The sequence below is a fragment of the Chenopodium quinoa genome, unplaced genomic scaffold (assembly GCF_001683475.1).
Source record: "Chenopodium quinoa cultivar QQ74 unplaced genomic scaffold, ASM168347v1, whole genome shotgun sequence".
NCBI classification, from domain to species: domain Eukaryota; kingdom Viridiplantae; phylum Streptophyta; class Magnoliopsida; order Caryophyllales; family Amaranthaceae; genus Chenopodium; species Chenopodium quinoa.
This window is the reverse complement of record NW_018744240.1, coordinates 1,024,779-1,047,846: the sequence shown is the minus strand read 5'-3', so window position 1 is coordinate 1,047,846 and position 23,068 is coordinate 1,024,779. Positions and strand designations below refer to the sequence as shown.

General features: G+C 32.1%; 1 protein-coding gene and 2 pseudogenes across 1 annotated transcript; all 3 read right to left on the bottom strand.

Annotated features, from left to right (window-relative positions):
• Positions 1 to 801: 801 nt before the first annotated feature.
• LOC110694713 (putative ABC1 protein At2g40090) lies at positions 802 to 9,191 on the bottom strand. Its single transcript, XM_021871885.1, has 8 exons — positions 9,001 to 9,191; positions 7,629 to 7,782; positions 7,340 to 7,465; positions 6,597 to 6,692; positions 6,374 to 6,474; positions 6,121 to 6,157; positions 3,537 to 3,755; positions 802 to 3,177 (listed from the first exon to the last, which is right to left on the bottom strand). The coding sequence occupies exons 2-8, from the start codon at positions 7,680 to 7,682 to the stop codon at positions 2,968 to 2,970; spliced, it is 843 nt and encodes a 280-aa protein (XP_021727577.1). The 5' UTR covers positions 7,683 to 7,782; positions 9,001 to 9,191; the 3' UTR covers positions 802 to 2,967.
• A 1,581-nt stretch (positions 9,192 to 10,772) lies between these two features.
• Positions 10,773 to 12,835, bottom strand: LOC110694807 (annotated as a pseudogene).
• A 6,916-nt stretch (positions 12,836 to 19,751) lies between these two features.
• Positions 19,752 to 23,068, bottom strand: LOC110694806 (annotated as a pseudogene).

The window sequence follows — 23,068 nt, the reverse complement described above, 5'->3', positions numbered from 1 at the left end:
AACCACTTAAAGGATAGCTTTTAATTTGTTATTAGTTTGAATTTTACTTTTGTGTAATTTCTTATAGATTCATGATAACATAATATAAAAGCTAATATAATTAATCTAATACATATAAATTATTTGTTAGATAATATTTATTATTAAAAAAATATTAATTAACTTTTGTATTATAAAGAGTAACTTTAAATACTTTTACGATAACTTTAACCTGTTTTACAATAAAATAACGTACACACACGGTTTTATTAAATTTTATAGCAATTATGTTATTTATTTTAACAATAATTTACCAAAATATTATTTTTTACTTGAAACAAAATAACTTGAATTTTACTTTATGCTCATATTAAATTAGTCAAAGTTATTAAATTATTGCATAAGACTTTATAAATATAAAAACGAAAGAAAATTATGGAATGTAAGGTGTTATACTACTCCATGTATGAAAAAAAAGAAGATTTTAGATAACTACCAGTACAATACTACAATATGCTCATATATGGATATACATATTACCTTCGTTCCTAATTTGTTGTCGGTCTTTGATTGACATAACGTTTTATGCAAATTTATCTATTTTATTTTACTTTGTGATATTTAGTAAATATATGATTTTTTTTTTAAGAAAAAAATTAATAACATTCATTTACTTTTTGTAGGAAAACGATATATGGAGGCTGCATACAAACATAATATTATTTTTCATATTGAAGTAGGGGAGGAAAATTTAAATTTATATCTAATTACATATTTTTGATTGCTAAGTTAAGATTATGTATTGTATTTTATAATTTTTAGTTGAAAACAAAATTGGTGGTAAGTTTTTGTACAAAATCTTGACACATGATATTATTAGTATGACTTTTAAGAGTAGGAAAACAAAGTATATACGTTTATATTTGTTACTAAATTATTTTTCTTGTTTATTAACAGAAATAGTCTTTATTTCTACAAAACTAATAAAGTTGGAGAAATTTTGGATAATAATATATTCTAATATATTACCTTGTAATTAATGTAGAAAGGAAAATATTATTATTATAGTTTATGTTAGGAAGATTTGACCAAAATAAATCAAAAAAAGAAAAGAAAAGAAAAAAAAAAGGCGGGAAATTTTTTTAATAGAAATTGACATGTATCATTTCTGATTCGCTTTTAGTATATAGTTATTATTGATTTGTGAATTGGAAATAGTCCTCAGCTCGTTAGCCGTGTTTAATTAACTTGATTCGTCATTAGATTGTCCTAATCCATATGCTTTTCTTTTGATTAATATGAACTTTTAATTGAAAATTCAGTTTAAGCTCAAATATATGCATCTGGGTCATAAAAGTTGGTTTAGAATCATTACAGACCTCTAATAGGTTTATGTTTTGAGAATGATTGTAGTTTAATTATATGATTATTTCGAAATTTTGTTGATTCAAGTGGTGCTGAGGGATAAATTTCGAGGTCATCCATGATTTCCCATATACGCCCACAAGTTGGTCACATTAATGTTTGTGGTGTTCTTAAGTCAATAACAAGAGGCATGTCCATGATTGATTTAATAAATAGTTAAGAGGCAAATTGGACAATTATAATCACCCATATGGTCACCCGGGGCCTCATGGGGTCCATGGGAAGCACCATGACCTCAGGTAAAAAAAAGTCGAAATTCTTCGGAATCGTAGGCTATAATCCACGCTTTCAGATCATTTTTCAGAGATTTTAGGATCCGATGTAGAAAACTCATGAAATCGAAAGGGATGCATCTCGGATTCATAAAAGATTGTTTGGAACCATATATGTATGTATGTAGTCGGCTTAATCGGAGGTGTGCTCGTAATTGGATAATTTAACACTAAAAGACAAAGTAGACGGTTCCAAACACCAGTGGGCTCTTGAGGTTTAGTGGGGTCCATAGAATATATGGTCTTCTTTCCTTTTCGGGTACAAAATTGTCGGAAATTTCCAAAAGTAAAGGTCAACCCATGCTTTCAGACATATTTCAGGAAGTTTTTCAAAAACTATGGTGGGAATGGGGGTTGTTTCTCATGGTCATAAAAGTTGCCTTGAAACCATAAGGTCCATAATAGACTCATCAATAAGCCTCTAAAGTCTCGAGACTGAATTTGATTCAATTAAATGGTTATTTAGAAAATATGTTGTAGTGGATGGTTTCAATCGCAACTAGGCATCCTAGGTCTTACTAAGGTGTCAAGAATCCTTCATTACGCACCCACCTTTGTCCAGGGGCGGATCATTGAAGAGGCTCAATGGGGCTTGGCCCCTGATAGGTTTAGGAAAAAAAATTGAATATGAAAAGGCTTAAAGGCCCATAAAATACACACTATTTATCTAAGAAAGCAAGTCAAATAAATAGGAGTACTACCCCAATTCCCAACAAAACACTGACAACCCCACTACCCACAAAGCCCGCCCTCTCTCCCTTGTTATCCATTCTGCCATCAAACCACCAATTTAATGAACTAAAGTATATATGCACTTATTCCAAGGGAGTACAATTAAAAGGCTAAAAACAAACATCAGTAATTATCAGTTTCAATTTTTTTTTAACTGTTACATTAATGATATTATTCTATATTACATTAATGATAGTATTAAATTTGTGAATAACTTTGGTATGTATTATTAAATTTGTGAATAACTTTCGTACGCTTATTTTATTATATTGTTGTTTTAGACGTAAAATTATATAAGAAATTATTGGCCCCTAAAAGAAAAACTTTCAAGATCCATCACTGCCTTTGTCGATGCATAGGTTGTTTATATTGGTGTTACACCCACCATTATCATTGTTGATTTTGGTTGTGTTCAATTGTTCATAGTGAAGGCTTAGTGAAAGTATCCAAAACGGGGCCTTATGGAACCATGTTGATAATAATACTAGGATACCTTTTTGAGATATGGGGTGACTTTCCTTGATTAGGAAAATGGTTTTTGACGGAACATGAGCGTATATCATATAAGATTTGAATTTGGTATTACCATCTTTCCTGGATAGACCAATCTTAGACACAATATTTTGTGCAATGCAAAAGTACATGGACAAAAGTTACCTAATATATTTCTTTTGCCTGAAGGCAATGGGCGAACTATCAAGTTGGCTGCATGTGGATCACAGTGCACAAATCCATGTTTGTAAATCATCTCTGCAAAAGCCTCGCTAATCTACAATCAATTACAAATCATCAACCTTATTAGACAATACTGAAGGCAGAAATACAAATTTTGGACAAAAGGATTTCAAAAAATGTACAAATGAAGGTTCAATGTAACAAAATAAACTATCGGAATACTTTATATGAACCCCTGTCAAACTAGTTATCCAACTCCAAAAAATTTGCAAAGTGGATATTATTGGGATTAAAGTGGGGAAGAACATTTATATAAAATAAAAAAAATTAAAAAAAAAATAATAAAATAAAATCAGAATCAGAGGTCATGTAATGCCAGGACCAAGCCATGGTATGCTAAGCTATACCAAAACCATGACAAGCTATCAAGTGCAGCAAAATAAGGAAAATTACCAGTCTGGAAACATCGTATGGTAGAATTCCCATTTTCCGAATGCCCTTCACATCATCAATTTGAACACCATCTATATACTCCATAGTTAGCAATTTTTTGGTACTCTTGTTCCAGTAGACCAATGGAACGTATATACTGTCTGATATATGTGGTGATAGTTTCTGAAAATTATGCAAACATCTTTGACTGTTCTGTGCCTCCACCAAGAAGTTTAGTTCCTGATAGCCACAACAACGATAATTATATCAGGCCCTTGCATCTAATAAATAAAATCCAATTACTTGAGCATTTAAATCACATACACATAGTTTAAATGATATTAAATAATAAACCAAATATGTAAGACAACTGGAAGATAAAGGCTAGATAAGTCATGACAATACATCAAATCCAAAAAAAAATATTTCTACTCTTGAATACCTTAATCAGTATCTTCTACAGGAGTTAACTCAAGAAATCTAGATACTAGAACTGCTTCAAATCTATTACTAGATACCAATCCAATGAAAACAGATCTAGGTTTCTTAGCTGCATGCTCTGCGAGCCCCAACTTAATAGTAGACCAAAAGCCTGGTCAGAAGACTCGGATCTGTGAGACTATTATTACAGAATTCTCAACCACAAAGGTAGATCGACCCTAATGTACGTTAATAAAACTCAGTGCATTTATTTTTAACACTCCCTCCAAAATCCTAACAGAAATTGCGTGAAAGGTAAGAAAGCATCATTCATTGCATTTACTTTATTTCTGTGAAATTTCAAATTTCAATCATGCTTTGGGACAGCAAAATTCAGAAATTTTCATCATTGTCTTCAGGCAGAAAGAATCCAACATAATATGGAAAGCCAGAAAGGTGTCCCAGGTATAAAGAAAGACAAAGTGACAAACACCAATGATTACTAATATCAATAAATTTTCATTTGATTTCCCATGACTTAGAATTTAGTTACAACAACGAATCAGCATACAACCATTAAGAAAGAAGATAGAGCAAAGGGCGGAATCACAGAATTCTTCAGATGTGACCAACAAAAACAGATAAAACTACATACACAGAATTAGCTTTTTCAGAATGAAGAACACCAGAATTAGCATATTGATAAAGCAAAGGTACAGCCTTAATCAAATAATGATATCTTGTAACAAAACATTACTCCTTCCATCCTCACATCATATACTCGTATTGATGACCTTTCGTGCCTTACGGACTTACGGTAAAGGTTATAATGTCAGAGTAAATTAAGTAGTTTTTTCAATCATGCCCTTGCTCACTCCACCTTATAAACCCATCTCCTCAAATTAGAAGCTTGGTCAGTCCCCAATCTTTGTCAACCCCCAACAATTATTCAATTACCTTGAATAGGATATTTACCCCACCAAAACTCCAGTGATATGGCCCCCTACTTATTTAATGAATCCCCTACTAAATACACTTAGTATGCGTACCATTCGCAAGAAAGTGGGTGTCGTGGGCATTGCAGACAAACTAAGGGAAAATCACATGCGTTGGTTCGGGCATGTAAGACAGAAAATCCTAGGTGCACCAGTATGAAGAGTGGAAAAGTGGGATCATGGAGAGGTTAAACGAGGTAGAGGAGGACCGAAAATAACTTGGTTGGAAGGAGTTAGGAAGGATATGAAGCATATGGATTTGCTTGAGAATGAGGTATTTGGTCGCAAGGGGCGAAGGAAAAAGATTTTTGTGGATGACTATACGGAATAATCACTTTTGGTTCATGTAGCCGACCCCACTTATAGGATTAAGGCTTTGATTGATTGATTGATATGCGTTCCCAAGCATAAAAAGACAATTATCGAGGACGGAGCAGGGAATTCAGTCACATAACCTTCTCTCTCTCTCTTTCTCTCTATCTATCTATCTCACACACACACATTTAATCACTCCCCTATTATATTTTCTTAACATGCGTGCCCAAGCATAAATGGACAATTATTTGAGGACAGAGAGAGTGGTCGTTTAACTATCATTAATAAAGGGAAAAGCAGGGAATTTAGTCACGTAATCTTGTTCTTTTCATGATAAATCATGGAAGACTAGTTTAATCCATGTGCTACAATTATAAATGCCCATCTGATGAGTCATTTGGCAAAGAAACATATACATGAAATCCAGAACAGTCAATAATGAAGTCTCATAGACTTATAGGGAGTAAATAGTCATATCAGCACCAAGCTACCAAGTAGATGCATATAAGCCAGATAAAAGAGTCAAAGAAGTGATTTAAGGTCAAATGAGAAGGAGCTAAGACTTTTTTGCCTTTTTTTTTCTTAACAGAGTGCATGTTTTATTAGCTGCAACTTTTAGAATTTAATAACACGTGCAACTTTATTTAAAAGAATGTGCACTGTTATTTTAATCAAGGCAAATCTTTTTTCCATAGATGTAGTTTTGGTTCAGCAAAAGATAAGCAAACGATAAACATAGAGCTCAAAAATAATGCACATTCAGTTCCAGAAAGTTGCACGTGTCACCCTTCCTATTACAAAAGCTTTCTCATTGGGTCTCTCCCCAACATCTTTAATTTCTGCTTCTCTAATTATATTTAAGTTTTACAACATACCTTAGGCAAGCTTTCTCGAACTTCAGCGACCAACCACCTATATACGACAAGAGATTTGGCACATTAGAGCAGTGTGTGTAGTTCAAGGATATAAAATTTTCAACTTTTTTTATGATGCACTAGTCCAGTGACCTTGGCTCTCATCATGTTTAGAGAAATTACCTTAGCATGGCATCATAACAGGAATTTAAGTTTGGGTAATTATGCACTTTGAATATTAACCTGTAAGCAAAAGTGCAATACTTCAAAGTACCTATAATCAAAATTGGGAAACAACCGATGAAGAGTGTTTACAATCAGCTCCACTGTTGCATAATCTGCAGCCGCAGTATCAGTCATGTGAGCATACTGTACCTGGATATTAGAAAGTAGCAGGGAAATGTAGAAGAGGAAAGGAAATTCTAGGCTCAGCACTTAAAATCCACATTGTGTACAATCTATAATCTTATTTACATTAATAATACAGAAATTGTAACCTTCACAGCGACTTTTTGGCCATTATGCAGCTGTGCAACATGAACTTGTGCAAGGGAAGCGCTTGCTATGGGAACAGGATCAAATTTGGCAAAAATCTGCACATAACAAAGCAAAATTTGAGCACCAGTTACCAGGGCATCAACTCTCTTCTGGGGGCTTGAGGGCATCAACTTGCCCTATTTCCTGGCCAGGAGAAGGAGAAAAAAAAAAGAAAAAAAAAAAAAAAAAAAGCTCTCTGAACTTCCCCCCCTCCCCCCCCCCCCCCCAAGGCAGCACAGCCTTGATTTGGATGTCACTAAGGGAGAGGTGGGTCCATCAGGAGGGCATTAACCTGCCTACCATCCCATCGCATTGACTGGACCAGCTGGTCCATAGGCCAATATGGATGTTTCAAGTGGAACACTATCATTCCTATAAACACAAAAACAATTTTGAAGCCTTTATAAAGAGAGGCCCAACTAAGGTTAGAGAACAAAAAAGTGGAAGCTTATAGTTTCTAAGTGTTCTTTTTCTCCACTGGCACCCTACTCTAACACTAGAAGTTTTATAGTTTTTAAATGGTGTTTTTTCTCTCATGTTCTAAAATATTTGAGAACTATCCATTTGTTTGCTGAGAAACTAACGCAGAGCATAACATAAAAGAAGAGATTAAAGTAAAGAAGTAAGTTATGGATTCAAGAAAGGAGATACACAATTTCACAAGCAATATTGGGGGGGGGGGTGAGGGGGGAGATGAACATACTTCATTTGGCATCCCTCCAAGCTCCTTCTTTATAAAATCACACACTTGATCATATGATGAAACCGGACATTTATTCAGCATAGACTCCCTCATTGTTTTTACATACTCTTCCGGCACTAGATATTCCTGAATCAGAGATGATAAAAAACAGCATCAAATATGTAGAAGCAAACAAAAATCCATACATGCCCTCTAACAGATCTATTAGAGACACTCATGCCAAAGCTTCAAATTTATCACAGCAAATTCAGTTTGCAATCGGTTCATAAATGCTAGTTAGAGAGAGTACCAATTGACCAATATGTTGACCAAGCTTAATATATATTCTCCATTTCTGAAGCATAGATCGTGGAGCTTAAGAGCACTTCTAAGATGAACTTCATGTTTCATTTTTGAATACTCAGTGCTCCCTTCTGGTAATCCCAGCAGAGATTATTCATAATCTGATCCATGCAAAAAGATGTCAGACATGTACACAAAATATTTCCAATTATTTTAAAGTTTAGATACATATGAAGTATGAGACCATATAGTTTAGTATGACCATTCTCAAGGCATAGGTAAAGAGATAAAAACTCAAGAATAAGGCCTTGTGTATTTATTAATTACATATCTGTCAAGTAATCAAGTAAAAAAGATTACCCAACAAAATGATTATATCAACAAAAGGGCACAGATTTGAATCCTAATATAAAGGCAACTCTACGTAAACACCTTGGGAAAATGGCCTTCATTACAGCATGACTCCTACCACAAACAAAAGACAATTTGTTTAACACTAGTGCCAAGCTAGGAGATATAGTAATATGTGTGCAGTTTGGGAAAAGAAATAAGAACAACAAGAAGCACCAAAACTTTTGCTGCACTCTCAAACATAAGGTTTAATGCTAGGGTAATTATATGTTAAGAATTAATCAATGGACATAAGATTTGTTCTTTGGCACATATTGCAATCTCAAACATCTAGTTCACTGATGGGCTAACAAGTGACTAATTTAACATACTGTTGGAGTTGCAATAGTTCCTAGGACATCACTCCAAACAAGGCCACTATGCACCAAGAAACAAAATTTCTGCAGCTACCTGCATAAAATTTTAACTATTCTCCATTTATCAAAAACCTAGTCCTTATTATTCATCTAAAAGAAACACCTTCATACCATTTGTAATTCATTCGCCATTTTGGTATCCTAATCTGATATCAAAGATCCAACTCTTTAAACATTCCATTGTTAAGTACTATGTTACTCAGCGCATTCAAAAGTATCATATACGGTCATCTTATGAAAAAAATTTGCATAATTTGGTCCAAAATGAGAATCAAATCCAACAAGGGTATTATTTGAGGTGAATTGTAACATACTAAAAATAATACAGATAATAGTATACACACAAGAATTAGGTTAATGAAACATTCATCTAATCATTGACGCAATTGCCAACTACTACACAAATTCATCAAAATTAAACTTCAACTCACCCAAAATCACTTAAAAACGTCAAAATTCAACAACAAACTTCTATCAATTTCCATCAAACCAAAACAAACATCCACAAATTTGACCTCATTACACAGCATACTGAAACCCTAACCCTAATTGAAATCCCTCCCCAAATCAAAACACCAAATCTATAAGAATTATAGAAGATAAGAAGAGTACCGAAGGCGATACTAGCGGCGGTGAAAGCGTCGCGAAAGAGGCGTACAGGGCCATTGGTCCACAGTTTAAACGTCACCGGAGGATAGTCGGAAGTTAAAATGGTGGCGCCGGCATTTCCGCCCGCGACGGCGGTGCCGACCGCCATAAATTTGGCCGCAACTCCCCATAAAGAACGCGTAGCCATATTTAAGACCGCGGATTATGAAATTAACTTTTGAATGAGCTGCTATTTATGGGTTTGCTGGGCATGCCCATGATATTGATAATACATTAATACGAGTATTTATTTAATTTTTTATTTTAATTATCGAATAGGTCTCTAGCCTGTTGGCTCGTTTGATGCACGAGTTGTTACTTAGGTCATTTTTATGTGTAGGTATGCTTTTCAATAGTTAAAACTTTTGATGTAAAATACGAAGTAATTGTTTCATGACCATTGAGGTGAATAAAGTTAATTGCTAAAAGTTAAAAGAAAGAGAGAGTGAAGGTGGAATTGTGGAAGAAGATGAAGGAATTTAGTTAGGTATATATACATGAATATTGTGGGATATAAAATGACATATTAGTTTAAGTTATTTTTTAGGAGATGAAAAGACAATTGTTATTGTACTTCGTATGTTTATTAATGTGTACTAATTAGTTTAGCTTATTTTATTATGGTGGAAACGAAACACTTCATTTTCTTACTTAAATTTGCTAGTTACAGAATGCATTAAGACTTTAACATTATATAATTTTTTTATTTTAAGTTTTATATCAAAAAGGAATATAAAATGGAAAGATTAAGAGAGGTGACATGTGGCATATGAGTGATTTGTGGTGACATGTATATGGGTAATTTGTGGTTTGTGTTTTTAAATACTAAGTATAGATAGATTATACATTTGTATAAAAAAAAACATTAATATCTTAAGTATACATCTATATTTATACTTATCTATTAAAAAACGTTTATAAATAAGTTTATGTGCCACGTGGCACCCTCGCCATGTCATCTTTTTCATCTATGAGCATATTCTAATGGAACATGTCTATCATGATATTTGAACTCACAACCACAAAAATATGCATTAGAAGTCTTACCATCTTATCTATTGATTAATCATGCTTTTATACTCAACTCATAACTATATATATGGATTGGAGATCTGGACATTTAATAACTGCAATTCTTCAAAACATCGATTCTATTATTTGTTAATAATACTCATCGAGGTAATGCATACAAGAAAAATTAACTATTGTTATAAATTAATTTTAGTTATTTAATTATTTTGATAATAATTATGTCCTTATTTTCACTATATTATAAATTATATACGAAGGTCATGTTTTAGGCAAAAGTTGTTCAGAAATAATTTATTCAAAGGTTTAATGAAAAACTATTATAAATAAACAAATAATCAATAAATAAATAATAAAGAATGAACCTATCTATTCAATTACAAGTCTTCAAAGTAACAAGCCGGGGCATCGCTCGGGCCACACACTAATTTGTATTAAAAAAAAAATGTACTGAGTACTTAAATTAAATTTTACTATGGAGTGTGTGAATAGTGTATTGTAAAATTTTTGCAAGTAAAAAAGGAGGAAGCAAAAAAATAAAGATAAAAACAAAACAACTTAATTGGGTAGGTAAGAACAACTATCATACTAATATAGGAAATTGAAACCTCTCTCAAGTCAATTACAAAAATAACTCGATTGTATGGTTTAAAATTAGTAGTATGTAAATGTGAAGTGGTTGTATTTTGTACTTGTATAACATTAAACCCACTTAATTTGTGTCTTTATGACATTATCAAGAAGGTGGCTCATACTTTAGTATAAATTAAGTTCCTTAGTACTTGTAACAATGGTGCTAAAAGCATGAGTAATACGAAAAATAATATTCTTAAAGGCAATCTGTTGAAAATTTTAATATTTTATTTCACATCTGTGTACATAAGATTGTTAGCTTAACTATACAAAATCAAAATCAAAACTGTATTGGACTGCATTATTAATAAACAAGGTGATCTTGAAAATTACACTAACAACTAAAATTCATGCAAAAATATAATATTTCTTCAGGAGCACAGCCTAGTCCTTAAAATCATCTCAATATCATTGGCAATAGCTATGACATCCTTTGAAATACCTTGCAGTCCCATTCTTGACAATCGAGCACAATACACATTATTATTTCCTTTCCAGTGAGTTGGAAAACGATTCTTTGGAAATCCATCTTTATTTAGTATATAATCGTAATCCTAACAAAAAAAAAAAAAAAAAAAAAAAAAAAAAAAAAAACTCATTAAGTGTTTATGCTATATTAATGTAAAATACTTATTGCTTGTTAAGATAAATATAGAAGAAAAAAAAAACCATAAAGAATATGATGATGATGACCAGTTTCCGTGTGTGTATGTTTGTGCATGTGTGTACTACTACTACGTATATATTAAAAGACTAATATTGAATAATTATTCAAGTCTCATAAGTTTGAGGTAATGTACATACCTTAAGCCATTCACAAGTCGTGCTTTTATATCCAGTAGCAAATATTATTGCATCAAAGTTTAATGCAACTTTATCTTCAAATATGATTTTGCTCTTGTTGATTCTCTCAATTCCAGGTAAAACCTATAAGTTTTACGAAAAAAAAAAGATAAAAGGTGAGAAATTGGCATATAAAGTATCAAATGATAAATTCAATGGTACTTTTTTCTAATGAGATGATTTTGTGGTACTTAGAAATTTAACCTAACTTTCTTTGGTACTATCCAACAATGAAACAACAAATTATTTAAGGGATGGAATAAGATTTCCTTAAATAATTTGTTATTTTATTATTGTTGGATGATACAAAAGAAAATGTTAACAAACAAATATTTACGAGTAGAAAATTTACCTTAATTTTTCTAGATTGAATTTCTGCAATAGTTCCCACATCAAGAACAGGGCTTCTCCCCTTTGTTGCCTTAAGTAAAAAAGGGCCTTCATTTGGTCGACAAATTCCGTACTTTGACAAATTCCAATACGTCAATCTGCTAGCAAAAGTGACTAGAGCATCCACTGTTGATAAACTAAAGTACTTCAGCAAGTGCATCCCCACAATGATCATTTCTCTTATAACCACGTGAACCTATATGATTTGATCAACAATCAATTTAATGCACATGTACACTTTATCAGCGTTCGCTATATCTATAAGATGAAAAATATGATTAAAAAAACTAACCATATTTCTGATGACAATTGAAGTGTTGGCTCCTGAATTACATAGATCATAACTAATTTCCATCCCAGAATTACCACATCCAACGACCAACACATTTTTGTCTTGAAACTCACGACTAGACTTATATTCACTGGAATGCATTATATCTCCCTTAAAATCCTTCAAACCAGGGATATTAGGGATGTAACCCTTTCCATTTTCACCTGTTGCGACAACCAAAAAACTTGCGACGAAAACTCTAGTTACTTTCACTAAAGTATCCTTAGCTTCAACTATCCACTTTCCCTTGGCTTCATCAAATGATGCAAATTCAACAGAGTGAAAGTATCGCGACCTGATATCAAAGTCAGAAACATAATTATCAATGTACTCTATGAAATCATTCTTACTCATATATTTTTTGGCATGTGGTGCATGGGGCTTATAGGATAATGAGCAAAATTATTTTGCTAGATGAAGACGGCATCGATCATATGCACGTTTCTTCCAAAGAGAAGCATAACAATCTTCTTTTTCAAGAATGATGTAGGGAATAGATTTTTTGGTTAAGCATGCAGCAATGCCAAGCCCCGCACGACCTGCTCCTACTACTAGGACTAATGTTTCCTCCATATATGTTCTTTTAAGTAATTAATTATTTTGATTTGCAAAAGAAGATGTATATTCAAAGGATAAAATGACTTTGAAATTGGTATGTATTTTCTGACTTGAGGGGAAATTTAAGACTAAATAGTGTGTTTGGGATTACCCCTCGAGATTGTTTAGTAAATATATAGAGGATTATAAAGGGTTGTACTGTAATATAAGATTTTTTAAAACATATAGACAACCTTCATATGGAATATGACAATTAATTAATATTGGTGGCATTTCCTTTCTATGATGATTTTGGTATCGTTTGAGAGGAGCACAATGGCATGTGGTGTTAATTATACTAAAAATTTTGAGTTAATTTGACTTCCTAATAATTACAACTAACACATAACGTACTAGGTCATAGTAAAAAGTAATGTATCCAAAAGGTATTCCTATATTTAATATGAACAATATGACAATTAGTATTGGTAAAATTTAATAAATCATTTCTGTGATGAGCTGGGTATTGTTTGGAGGGAGCGCATTGGCATGTATTGTTACAAAAAAAATTTGGGGTAATTTGGCATCCTGAAATCTACCACAAATAACTTGCTAGGATGTGCAAAAAACTTAGAATACAAAAATCATTTTCTAAATTTAATATGAACACAAAATAGTAAAGTAGTAAACGACTATATGTATTATTGATTTCATTTTTCATTCACATTTTTATAAAGTCTAAATGAGCTATACAAATTTAGCCATTAATCAATCCTCTAAATCTTTCAGTTCTTACTTTGCATACAAGTGTTACATAATTAATATTTATATTTTCATATTGAATTAAATTAAAAATGGAAAAGTTTGTAGGTAAAAATGCACTAAGTTTTACTATTTAAGGAAATTCATTTAATGCAAATTTGTAATTTTTTTATTGTAAGATAAGATGCCTAATTATCTATCAAAGGTCATGTATGTATATTTGATTTGCTACAGCCATGGATTAGCTAAATTAAATGTCTTGTATATCTAAGTAGACACTACAAGAAAACAACTTAATTTCGACGGAAATATTCCGTCGAAAACATAGGAAAATCCGTCGGAATAAGGCCTTTCGACGGAATTCCGTCGAAACAGTTCTGTCGCAAAACAAATTGTAGGAAATTCGACATTTTCCAAGGGAAATTCCGTCGGAAGACATTATTCCGACGGAAATTTCGACGGAATTCTGTCTGTCGGACCTGAAATTGACTTTAAACGTAATTCCGTCGCAAAGTTCCGAGGAACTGAATTCTGTCGAAAAGTTAAATCTTCCGACGGAATAATTCCGTCAGAATGTTATATCTTCCGACGGAATTATTCCGTCGTAAGTAATATTATTCCAACGGAAAGGTTTATTTTCGACGGAATATTCCGTCAGAAGCTAATACATTTCGACGGAATTATTCCGTCGGAAGAAGAGAAATTCCGACGACAAATTCCGTCGGAACGGTCCTATTAATATAGCAGATTAATCAATTTAATTTTGATTTACCACTTTTGGAAACCTATATCTCCTGCACCTATTTTAAGACAAATCTGAATTTCTGATTCAATTATGAAAATATTTTTATATATTTATATATAATAATAATGTATACATTGTGTGCAACTATACAACATAATCCTAATCTAAATATATGTACATAATATATACAAAAATTCTAAGCCACAGCCGGAGTACCTTGACCTGCACCACCGCTACCCGGGTCGTTCGAGGGGTCTCTTCTCAAATGTGGAATGGTGGAACATGTGTCGTTGCTGGAGAATTGACGCAACATCTCTTCGTACCTCTCTTGGATTCTCCTTTCAATTTCGACCAACTGAGTCGCCATCTCGACTGCCATTTCACTCTGAAGAGCTTGCACCCTCTCATCCACCCTCTGCTCCACCTTCTGTTCCACCTGATCCTGCATCTGGGAAAGAATGGAAGGCGTTTACTGCTGGGAAGAATTGGAACCTTGACCCTTCTTGCCATAATACAGCTCTGCACCTTGGCCAAGTCCCTTGACACGACCCTTCTTGTTGCGACCACCTACAGTCTCCCAGTACAACTCATTTGGACTCTTCCGAATCCCTTGGGTGCTGGCTTCTTCAACTTTCTTATGGTAGGCCTCCTGCAATATACATATATGAAAAGGTGCACACAAATGTTAGTTAAAATAAGCTTTCTGAACTAAATTCATCCAAGTATTGCCTATATGACCTATTCTTTGCCCATTTTCTACATTTTTGACCAAATGACCTATTTCTTTCTCTAGACATGTCTATTATAGGTATTATAAGGGGTACATGTCTTGTAATCACAAAAAACAACAAGTCCCTAAGGTTTGGGACGCATTTGGAGCCAAATTGAACCAACTATGGCCAATATGACCTATTCTTTGCCCATTTTCTACATATTTGACCAAATGAACTATTTCTTTCTATAAACATGTCTATTATAGGTATTCTAATGGGTACATGCCTTGAAATCACCAAAAAAAACAAGTCCCTAAGCTTTGGGACGCATTTGGAGCCAAATTGATCCAACTATGGCCTATATGACCTGTTCTTTGCCCATTTTCTACATTGTTGACTAAATGAACTATTTCTTTCTCTAAACATGTATATTATAGGTATTCTAAGGGGTACATGCCTTGAAATCACCAAAAAAAACAAGTCCCTAAGGTTTGGGACGCATTTGGAGCCAAATTGAACCAAATATGGCCTATGTGACCTATTCTTTGCCCATTTTCTATATTGTTGACCAAATGAACTATTCTTTCTCTAAACATGTAATTATAGTTATTCTAAGGGGTAAATTCCTTGAAATCACCAAAAAAAACAAGTCCCTAAGGTTTGGGACGCATTTGGAGCCAAATTGAACCAAATATGGCCTATGTGACCTATTCTTTGCCGGACACCGGCCGGTGGTTGTGGTGGAATGCCGGAGGTGGCTGTTGAAAAAATGGGTGAGAGGGTTTCCCAAAAAATTTAATTAAAAAAAAATTAAAATTAACAACACTTACAAATGCAGAACGGCGGCGTAGTTACGGCGGAGGTGCGGTGGTCGCCGGCGACTTTGTCTTCCTCCTTCTCTTTCTCCCTTTCTCTCTCTTCCTCTTCCTCTTTCTCTTTCCCTCCTTCTGTTTCTTGCCTCCTCTTTCTCCCTCTCTCTCCTCCTCTTCCTCCCTTTCTCTCTCCTCCTCTTTCTTCTCTTTTCCTCTCTTCCTCCCTTTCTCTCTCCTGCTCTTTCTTCTCTCTTCCTCTTTCTCTTTCTCCCTTTCTCTCTCTTCGTTTCCAAGAATTGTGTTTCTGGTTTTTCTTTTCCGGAAAAATCAGAACGTTGTTTCATCATTTTTTTATTTTTTTAATAGTTCCGACGGATTTTGTTTCCCTCAAAAACTGTAGCTTCCGAGGGAAAAAAAATCCGTCGGAAATATTCCGAGGGAAATTCCGTCGCTACTCAGCTTTTCCGGCGGAATTCTCCTGCAAACCAAAATTCCGTCGGAAAATACGAAATTTCCGACGGAAAATTATTCCGTCGGAATAAATCCGTCGAAATCTTGCCTATTTCTAGTAGTGAGAATAGACTATGATTATAATGCTTAAATGTCTATCAAAGGTCATATACGTGTATTGGATTAGCCAAAATCACCAATAATGGATTAGCTTAAATTAAATAGCATATGTAGTACATAGACTTAATTGTGATTAAAATGCCAAATTATGTATCAAATTAGAGGTCAGATATATGTGTGTTGGACTTTCCATAGCTAAATTATCAATGGATTAGCTAGCTAAAATCAATATCTCATGTACATGAACTTACTTATGATTATAAGATGTGATGCCTAATGTATATTGGATTTTCCATAGTCTAATATATATGGATTTTCTTAAATTAAAATATATTATGTGATTTACATTATAAATTTAGAAAAAAAAATATATTGAGAAATTTATGTTAAATGGAAAAGCATTTGTGGATTCATTTGATTTTACCATGTTTGGTGTTGAAAAGGTAAGTCACTGAAATAAAAATGATATACTTCATATCATACATATCCCATCTACTTTTGATAAGATATACGTAGTATTACAATACATATCCATCTGATCTACTTATGATAGGATATAATTCATATAATAGATCAAATTATAGTTTTGAGAGAACACTTGCCTAATTCTTGTTATTAAAGTTGTCCTAGTAAAATGTACAAAGGAACTATGAAAGAAATATGATTATTTAAGAAAAAATGTACTGATAAATTAATTTTTTAGGATCCATTTAGTATCATCGTAGTTTTTAGTTTTTTTTTTTGGTTTTTTTGTTTAAAGTCATATGATGTATGTCTCATAAAGAATCAGTAATTAGTTTGACTTATTGAAATAATAAATATTAAGAAAACTGACAACACAAAAGTGAAAGTGAAAACTACTTTTTTTTTTCTTTTTTTTTAGAAACAAAAAAAAATGATTAGAATAATAAGAAACAAGCCCCTAGGTTCTAGTATTCGTAATGATTTTTTTTCTTTCCAGTTTTCTATTTGAATGAAAATATATAAATTAAAAAAAAAGAGTAAAAACAAAACATAAGAAAAAGCGGTTTTTAATTACTTTTTGGTTGTTGCTTTTTTTTTTAAAAAAAAAAAATTTAAAGGAAGGTTAAAGGGTTAGTTTACCACTCATTTTTGTCCAACCTCTTGTTTTTAAAACTAGTTGTTAGCCAAGGCAATGCCTTGGGTCATCCGATGAAATATGAGATTAAAAATAAAAACATCACAATAATATCAAATAATTAAATGATACATTAAAAATAGTTTGCAAAGAGTCACATTAACCTCTAATTAGTGATTTGGATTATCCCACAAAATTTTTAGATGTAAGTCTAAGTTTATTGGATTAACCATTGATATTTGCATCCTTTTTTGGGCTCTATTTTTTTTTCCTTTTTTTTTCTAGTTTTTTCATATCACAATGAATAATTACGATGCACTTGTGTTACAATTAGTGATTACGGTTTTCATGGTCATATTAATAATCAGTTTCATAAAAAATAGTTATGAAATATTACAAAAACTAAAATGATTTTTTTAATTAATAGTTATAAACAATTAAAATGGGAATCGAAAAGGCCATGAATCATGCTGAGGCGTGTTATTATTAATTTTGTTAGATTTGATTAATTTCGAACAATAATGGTTCAATTTTCATGGATACTTTTGAAGGATTGGGAAGGAATACAAAGGGGCGCGCGTCCGCGTGTGTCAGTGTGTGTCTTATTTTTTATTCTAATATAATACCTCCGTTTTATAATACAGTGCTCATTTAAGTTTTTTCACAGGATTTAAGGATAATGGAAAGAGCATGTAATAATAAAGTATTAAAAGTATGAGCATTTTATATTGAATGAATAATGATATTATATATATGAAACTTTGGATATAGAGATATTTTATATGGAAATGGTTAAACAAAATAGATTTATTATGTCAAAATTATGTAAAATAAAAATGCTTTGGCTATAGCGTGTAATAAAAACAAACACATTATTTTGAGACACCTTAAATGAATTGTAGGAACTATATTATGGTATAGAGGGAATATATAGCAATGGTATTTATTTTCATGGTTAATTATTTTTTAATTCTATGAAATTTTATTTTATTTATATTTTTTAAAGCTAAAACGTTTTCTCTCATCTTAATTAAGGTTCTTATTTACTGATAGCATTAATGTAAATTGCAACCGGTTGCTTTGGGTTTTAGAAATAATATAGATAGATAGATAGATAGATGTGACTATACATATGACTTGGCGCTATGTCATTTGTTAAAAGAAGATGACATATGGCAGCATAATTTGTATTGCAATTGACACATGGCAACATAACATGTATTACCATTGAGTTTTAATAATATAGAATATAGATATAGATGCTTATCAAGAAAATGATCCATACTTAGGCCTTGTTTAGTTTTAATAAGTTCAGATCATAAAAAATAAGTTCATATCAGATCATCATTTTATATGCAATTTTTTATTGCTATATATCTTTAATTTCGTAATGAAAAAAATTATGAAAATTACATATTAATAAAATACACATTATTACGAATCTAACAAGATCCCACTTGATATATTTTTTCCTTACAGATTATCGTACACTTAAGGTCAAAGTTTGGTCAAATCAGACAATAAGATCAGATCAGATTAGCAAAATGTGAACTAAATAGGGCTTTAGAGTTAGTTTGCCACACTGCCACATGATTAAGTACCTGGTACCATACATAAAAATATGGACCATGCTAACGTAAATGATAAGCTAAACTCCTTTGAAGTGTTATATATTAATCATGAACTAATCATATGCCCGTTTTTCTTTTTAAGGCCCTGTTTAGTTCACCTTATTTTTTCTTATCTGATATGGTCTGGTCTGATCTGATCTTATTGTCTGATTTGACCAAACTTTAACTTCAAAGGTACGATAATCTGTGAGGAAAAAATATATCAAGTGGGATCTTGTTAGATTCGTAATAATGTGTGCTTTATTAATATGTAATTTTCATAATTTTTTTCATTATGAAATTAAAGATATTTAGCGATAAAAATTGCACATAAAATGATGGTCTAATCTGAACTTATTTTTTCTGAAATAAGTAAAAATAAGTTGAACTAAACAAGGCCTTAGTAAAACAAAAGTCATCAATTTGCTGATATAATTTGGAAAGCACATATATAGATTTGCCCCTATATAAGTAGGATTGTAGGAGCATGAACAAATCTACACAAAGTAAAACCAAAATGTAAATAGCACCACATCTTTTTTATTAAGGAAAATAGCTAGTACAACAACATAAACCTTAAGGGTAAAGGATCAAACAAAATTAACATCTGCAAAACTTAACACTAGCAATACATAGTTCTTTTAAAAATCTTTTGGGACTACCATAGTTTTCAAAACCATATCAATATCATTAGCAATGACTATAGCATCCTTTGATATACCTTGTAGTCCCATTCTTGATAATCCGGTGCAATACAATCCATTTTTTCCTTTCCAGTGATTTGGGAAACGGTTCTTTGGAAACCCATCATCTTTTATTATGTTGTCATAATCCTACAAAAAAATACAATACCATTTTTAGGTTTTTATGCATTAAATTTGTATTAATATACATAGTATCTCTAATAATAGCTAGTTTACATACTTACATGCACTACTACGACTAATTTATTAAAAAAGATAGAAACATATACTATGAAAAACAAGTAAGCCAGGGTTTCTGCATTTTTTGAAATACCTGCTGTCTCTTTGCATTTTTTTAACCCACTTTTGATTTTGACTATTTGTTTTTGTTCTATTTGTTTTATTTTATTTAGACATACCTCCTCTATTATCATCTAACCCTCATACCATATAACAAGTCAATAATTACACATTTTCATAATTTCCCTTACTTTTATCCACAATCTTTTTTCTTTTTTCACTTACCCCCTTTTTACATTTTCTCTCATATTATATATTTCGTATATATTTTCCACTTATCTTTTTTTCCAAATTTTCTAAATACGACATATATGTAAATAGCCAATTAGAGGGAAAAAAAACGAAGGAATACTTTCTAAAATTTTCACATTTATATGTTGGTAAACATACATACTTGGCTAAAGTGTGTAAACTAATTTGATATGTAGGGAGAGTAGCTCACAATGTTTAGCTAAACTTAGGAATGAACATTTATGATTGATGATCATGAATTAAGTGGTTACATAAAGAGAGTACATATTAGTCACATAAATTTAATGATTAGAAATGTACATACCTTAAGCCATTCACAAGTTGTGCTTTTATATCCAGTCGCAAATATTATTGCATCAAATTCTAATTCAACTTTATCTTCGAATATTACTTTGCTCTTGTTAATACTAGCAATCCTCGGTAAAACCTATTTGCAAATAACAAGAATCAAGGTAAGAGATTCAGTCATATAGCAAATGATATATTTTTTATACCTATATTTTCTTCACACAAAAGTATGAAAAAAACAAAGAATTTGTTTTCTTAAATTACCCCCATTAAATTCTTCTAACAATGTTGAAACAACGCAAATTATAAAGTGCATTTTTAATATTGTGAAATATGCAAGCCAAATAATGTGGACCTTACGCGCATTGTTATGATAGATTGTAATGTCCTCATGGAATTCAATAAAAGATTAAGGGGAAAACTAGTGTGTGACCCGGGCTTTGCTTCGGGGGATACTTTAAGTAATTTTTTTTTATTTTTTTATTATAGAGTTTAGAGACTTGCTGATTTTTTTATTATCAGTAATTATAATATAATGACAATAATAAATAAGTTTACATATTTTTTGCTTTTATTCTGCATTTCAATATGTATTTATATATTTGTATGGATTAATAGAGCATGACTGCATGATGTATTTCTAGTTAAGATGTCATAAGTAAGGTTTTCATTCATTGTGGTTTGGTGTTCTAATTCAAACCTCTTTGTATCCATTTTTTTTGAAAGAAGTCCTAAAGGACATTATATTTCATTAATTAAATCTATACAACATTTACAATTGACAATTAACGATAATGAAAACAGGTTTAACAAAATCAAACAAGAATTAACCAGAAAAGAAAAGGTTGATTGGTATCCATTTTTAGTTGATGATGATGGGATAAAAATTGTTGATTGATGAAGTGGCATTATCCTAGTGTAAAAAGGGACACACGTGACACATAGAAAATTTTAGGAACGCCTTTTAATATATAGTATAGATATAATCGATTTTTTCCTCTTTGCAAAAATAATAATACCGAAAATATCTCCAATATATAAAATAGTTGGTTAACAAAGAAAAGGTATGAAATTCACCTTAATTTCCCCGAATTGAATTTTATCAATAGTTCCCACATCAATAACTGGGCTTCTTCCCTTAGTTGCCTTTAAGAAAAAAGGGCCTTCATTTGGTCGATGAATTCCGTACTTGGACAAGTTTCCATACATTAATTTGCTAGCAAAAGTGATAAATGGGTCCACAATTGAAAAACTAAAGTATTTCAACAAGTGCATTCCTACAAAAACTATTTCTCTTGTAACCACATGAACCTGCATGAATGAAACAATAAGTTTATCCATTAATACATTACATTTTTTTTTCTGTGTGTGTATGTGTGGGTAAAGCAAAGTTTAATTTAAATTGTAACAAACACACAAATTTAGTGGACAAAAAATTTGGAGCTAAGAAGTCTAACCGGATTTCTAATAACAATTGAAGTGGCGGCTCCCAAATACATAAATCATAACTAATTTGCATCCCAGAGTTGCCACATCCAACGACCAAAACATTCTTGTCTTTAAACTCGCGACCAGACTTATATTCACTAGAGTGTAAGACATCTCCCTTAAAATCCTTTAACCCAGGAATATCAGGAATGTAACCTTTGCCATTTTCGCCTGTTGCGATAACCAAAAAACTTGCCACAAAAACTATAGTCACCTTTTGTAAGGTGTTCTTGGTTTCAACTAGCCATTTTCCCGTGGCTTCATCAAAGGATGCAGATTCAACAGATTTAAAGTATCGAGGCCTAATATCGAATTCAGAAACATATTCATCAATGTAATCTATGAAATCATCCTTACCCAAATATTTTTTGGCATGTGGTGCATGGGGCTTCAATGGTAATGAACAAAATTCTTTTGCTAGATGAAGATGACATCGATCATATGTGCGTTTTTTCCAAAGAGAAGCGCAACAATCTTCTTTTTCAAGAATAATGTGGGGGATAGATTTTTTGGTTAAGCATGCTGCAATTCCAAGTCCTGCAGGGCCTGCTCCTACAACTAGAACAATCGTTTCTTCCATTTTTTTCCCCTTTTTTTGGTTTTTGCAAAAGAGGTGAGAAAAAAGAAAGACAGAGATTCAATTTTTGTTTTGAAACTAAGAAGAAATTAGACTTTGAGCGGGTGCTTCTTTGACTCAAGGGGGACTGTAGGACTAAATAGTATGTGTGACTATCCTACCAGATTGTCTAGAGTTTATATAGAGGGTTGTGCTGTAAGATTTTTCAAAGCTCTCAAACACAATCTGATGGGATATATATGACACATAATTCTGGTAAAATTATTAAATGTTTTTATTTTTATTTATGATGATTTTGGAACCCCTTAGAAAGAGCGCATTGACATGTGGCATAACTAATACATGACTAATTGACATCCTGAGGTTTATA

Excerpts from the sequence above, each read along its gene's own strand:
- LOC110694713 (XM_021871885.1), bottom strand. The coding sequence starts at position 7,682 with ATGCTTCAGAAATGGAGAATATATATTAAGCTTGGTCAACATATTGGT. Across the intron at positions 6,475-6,596 it reads GCCAAAAAGTCGCTGTGAAG|GTACAGTATGCTCACATGAC; the intron begins GTTACAATTTCT and ends TCTAATATCCAG. Across the intron at positions 3,178-3,536 it reads CATACGATGTTTCCAGACTG|ATTAGCGAGGCTTTTGCAGA; the intron begins GTAATTTTCCTT and ends AATTGATTGTAG.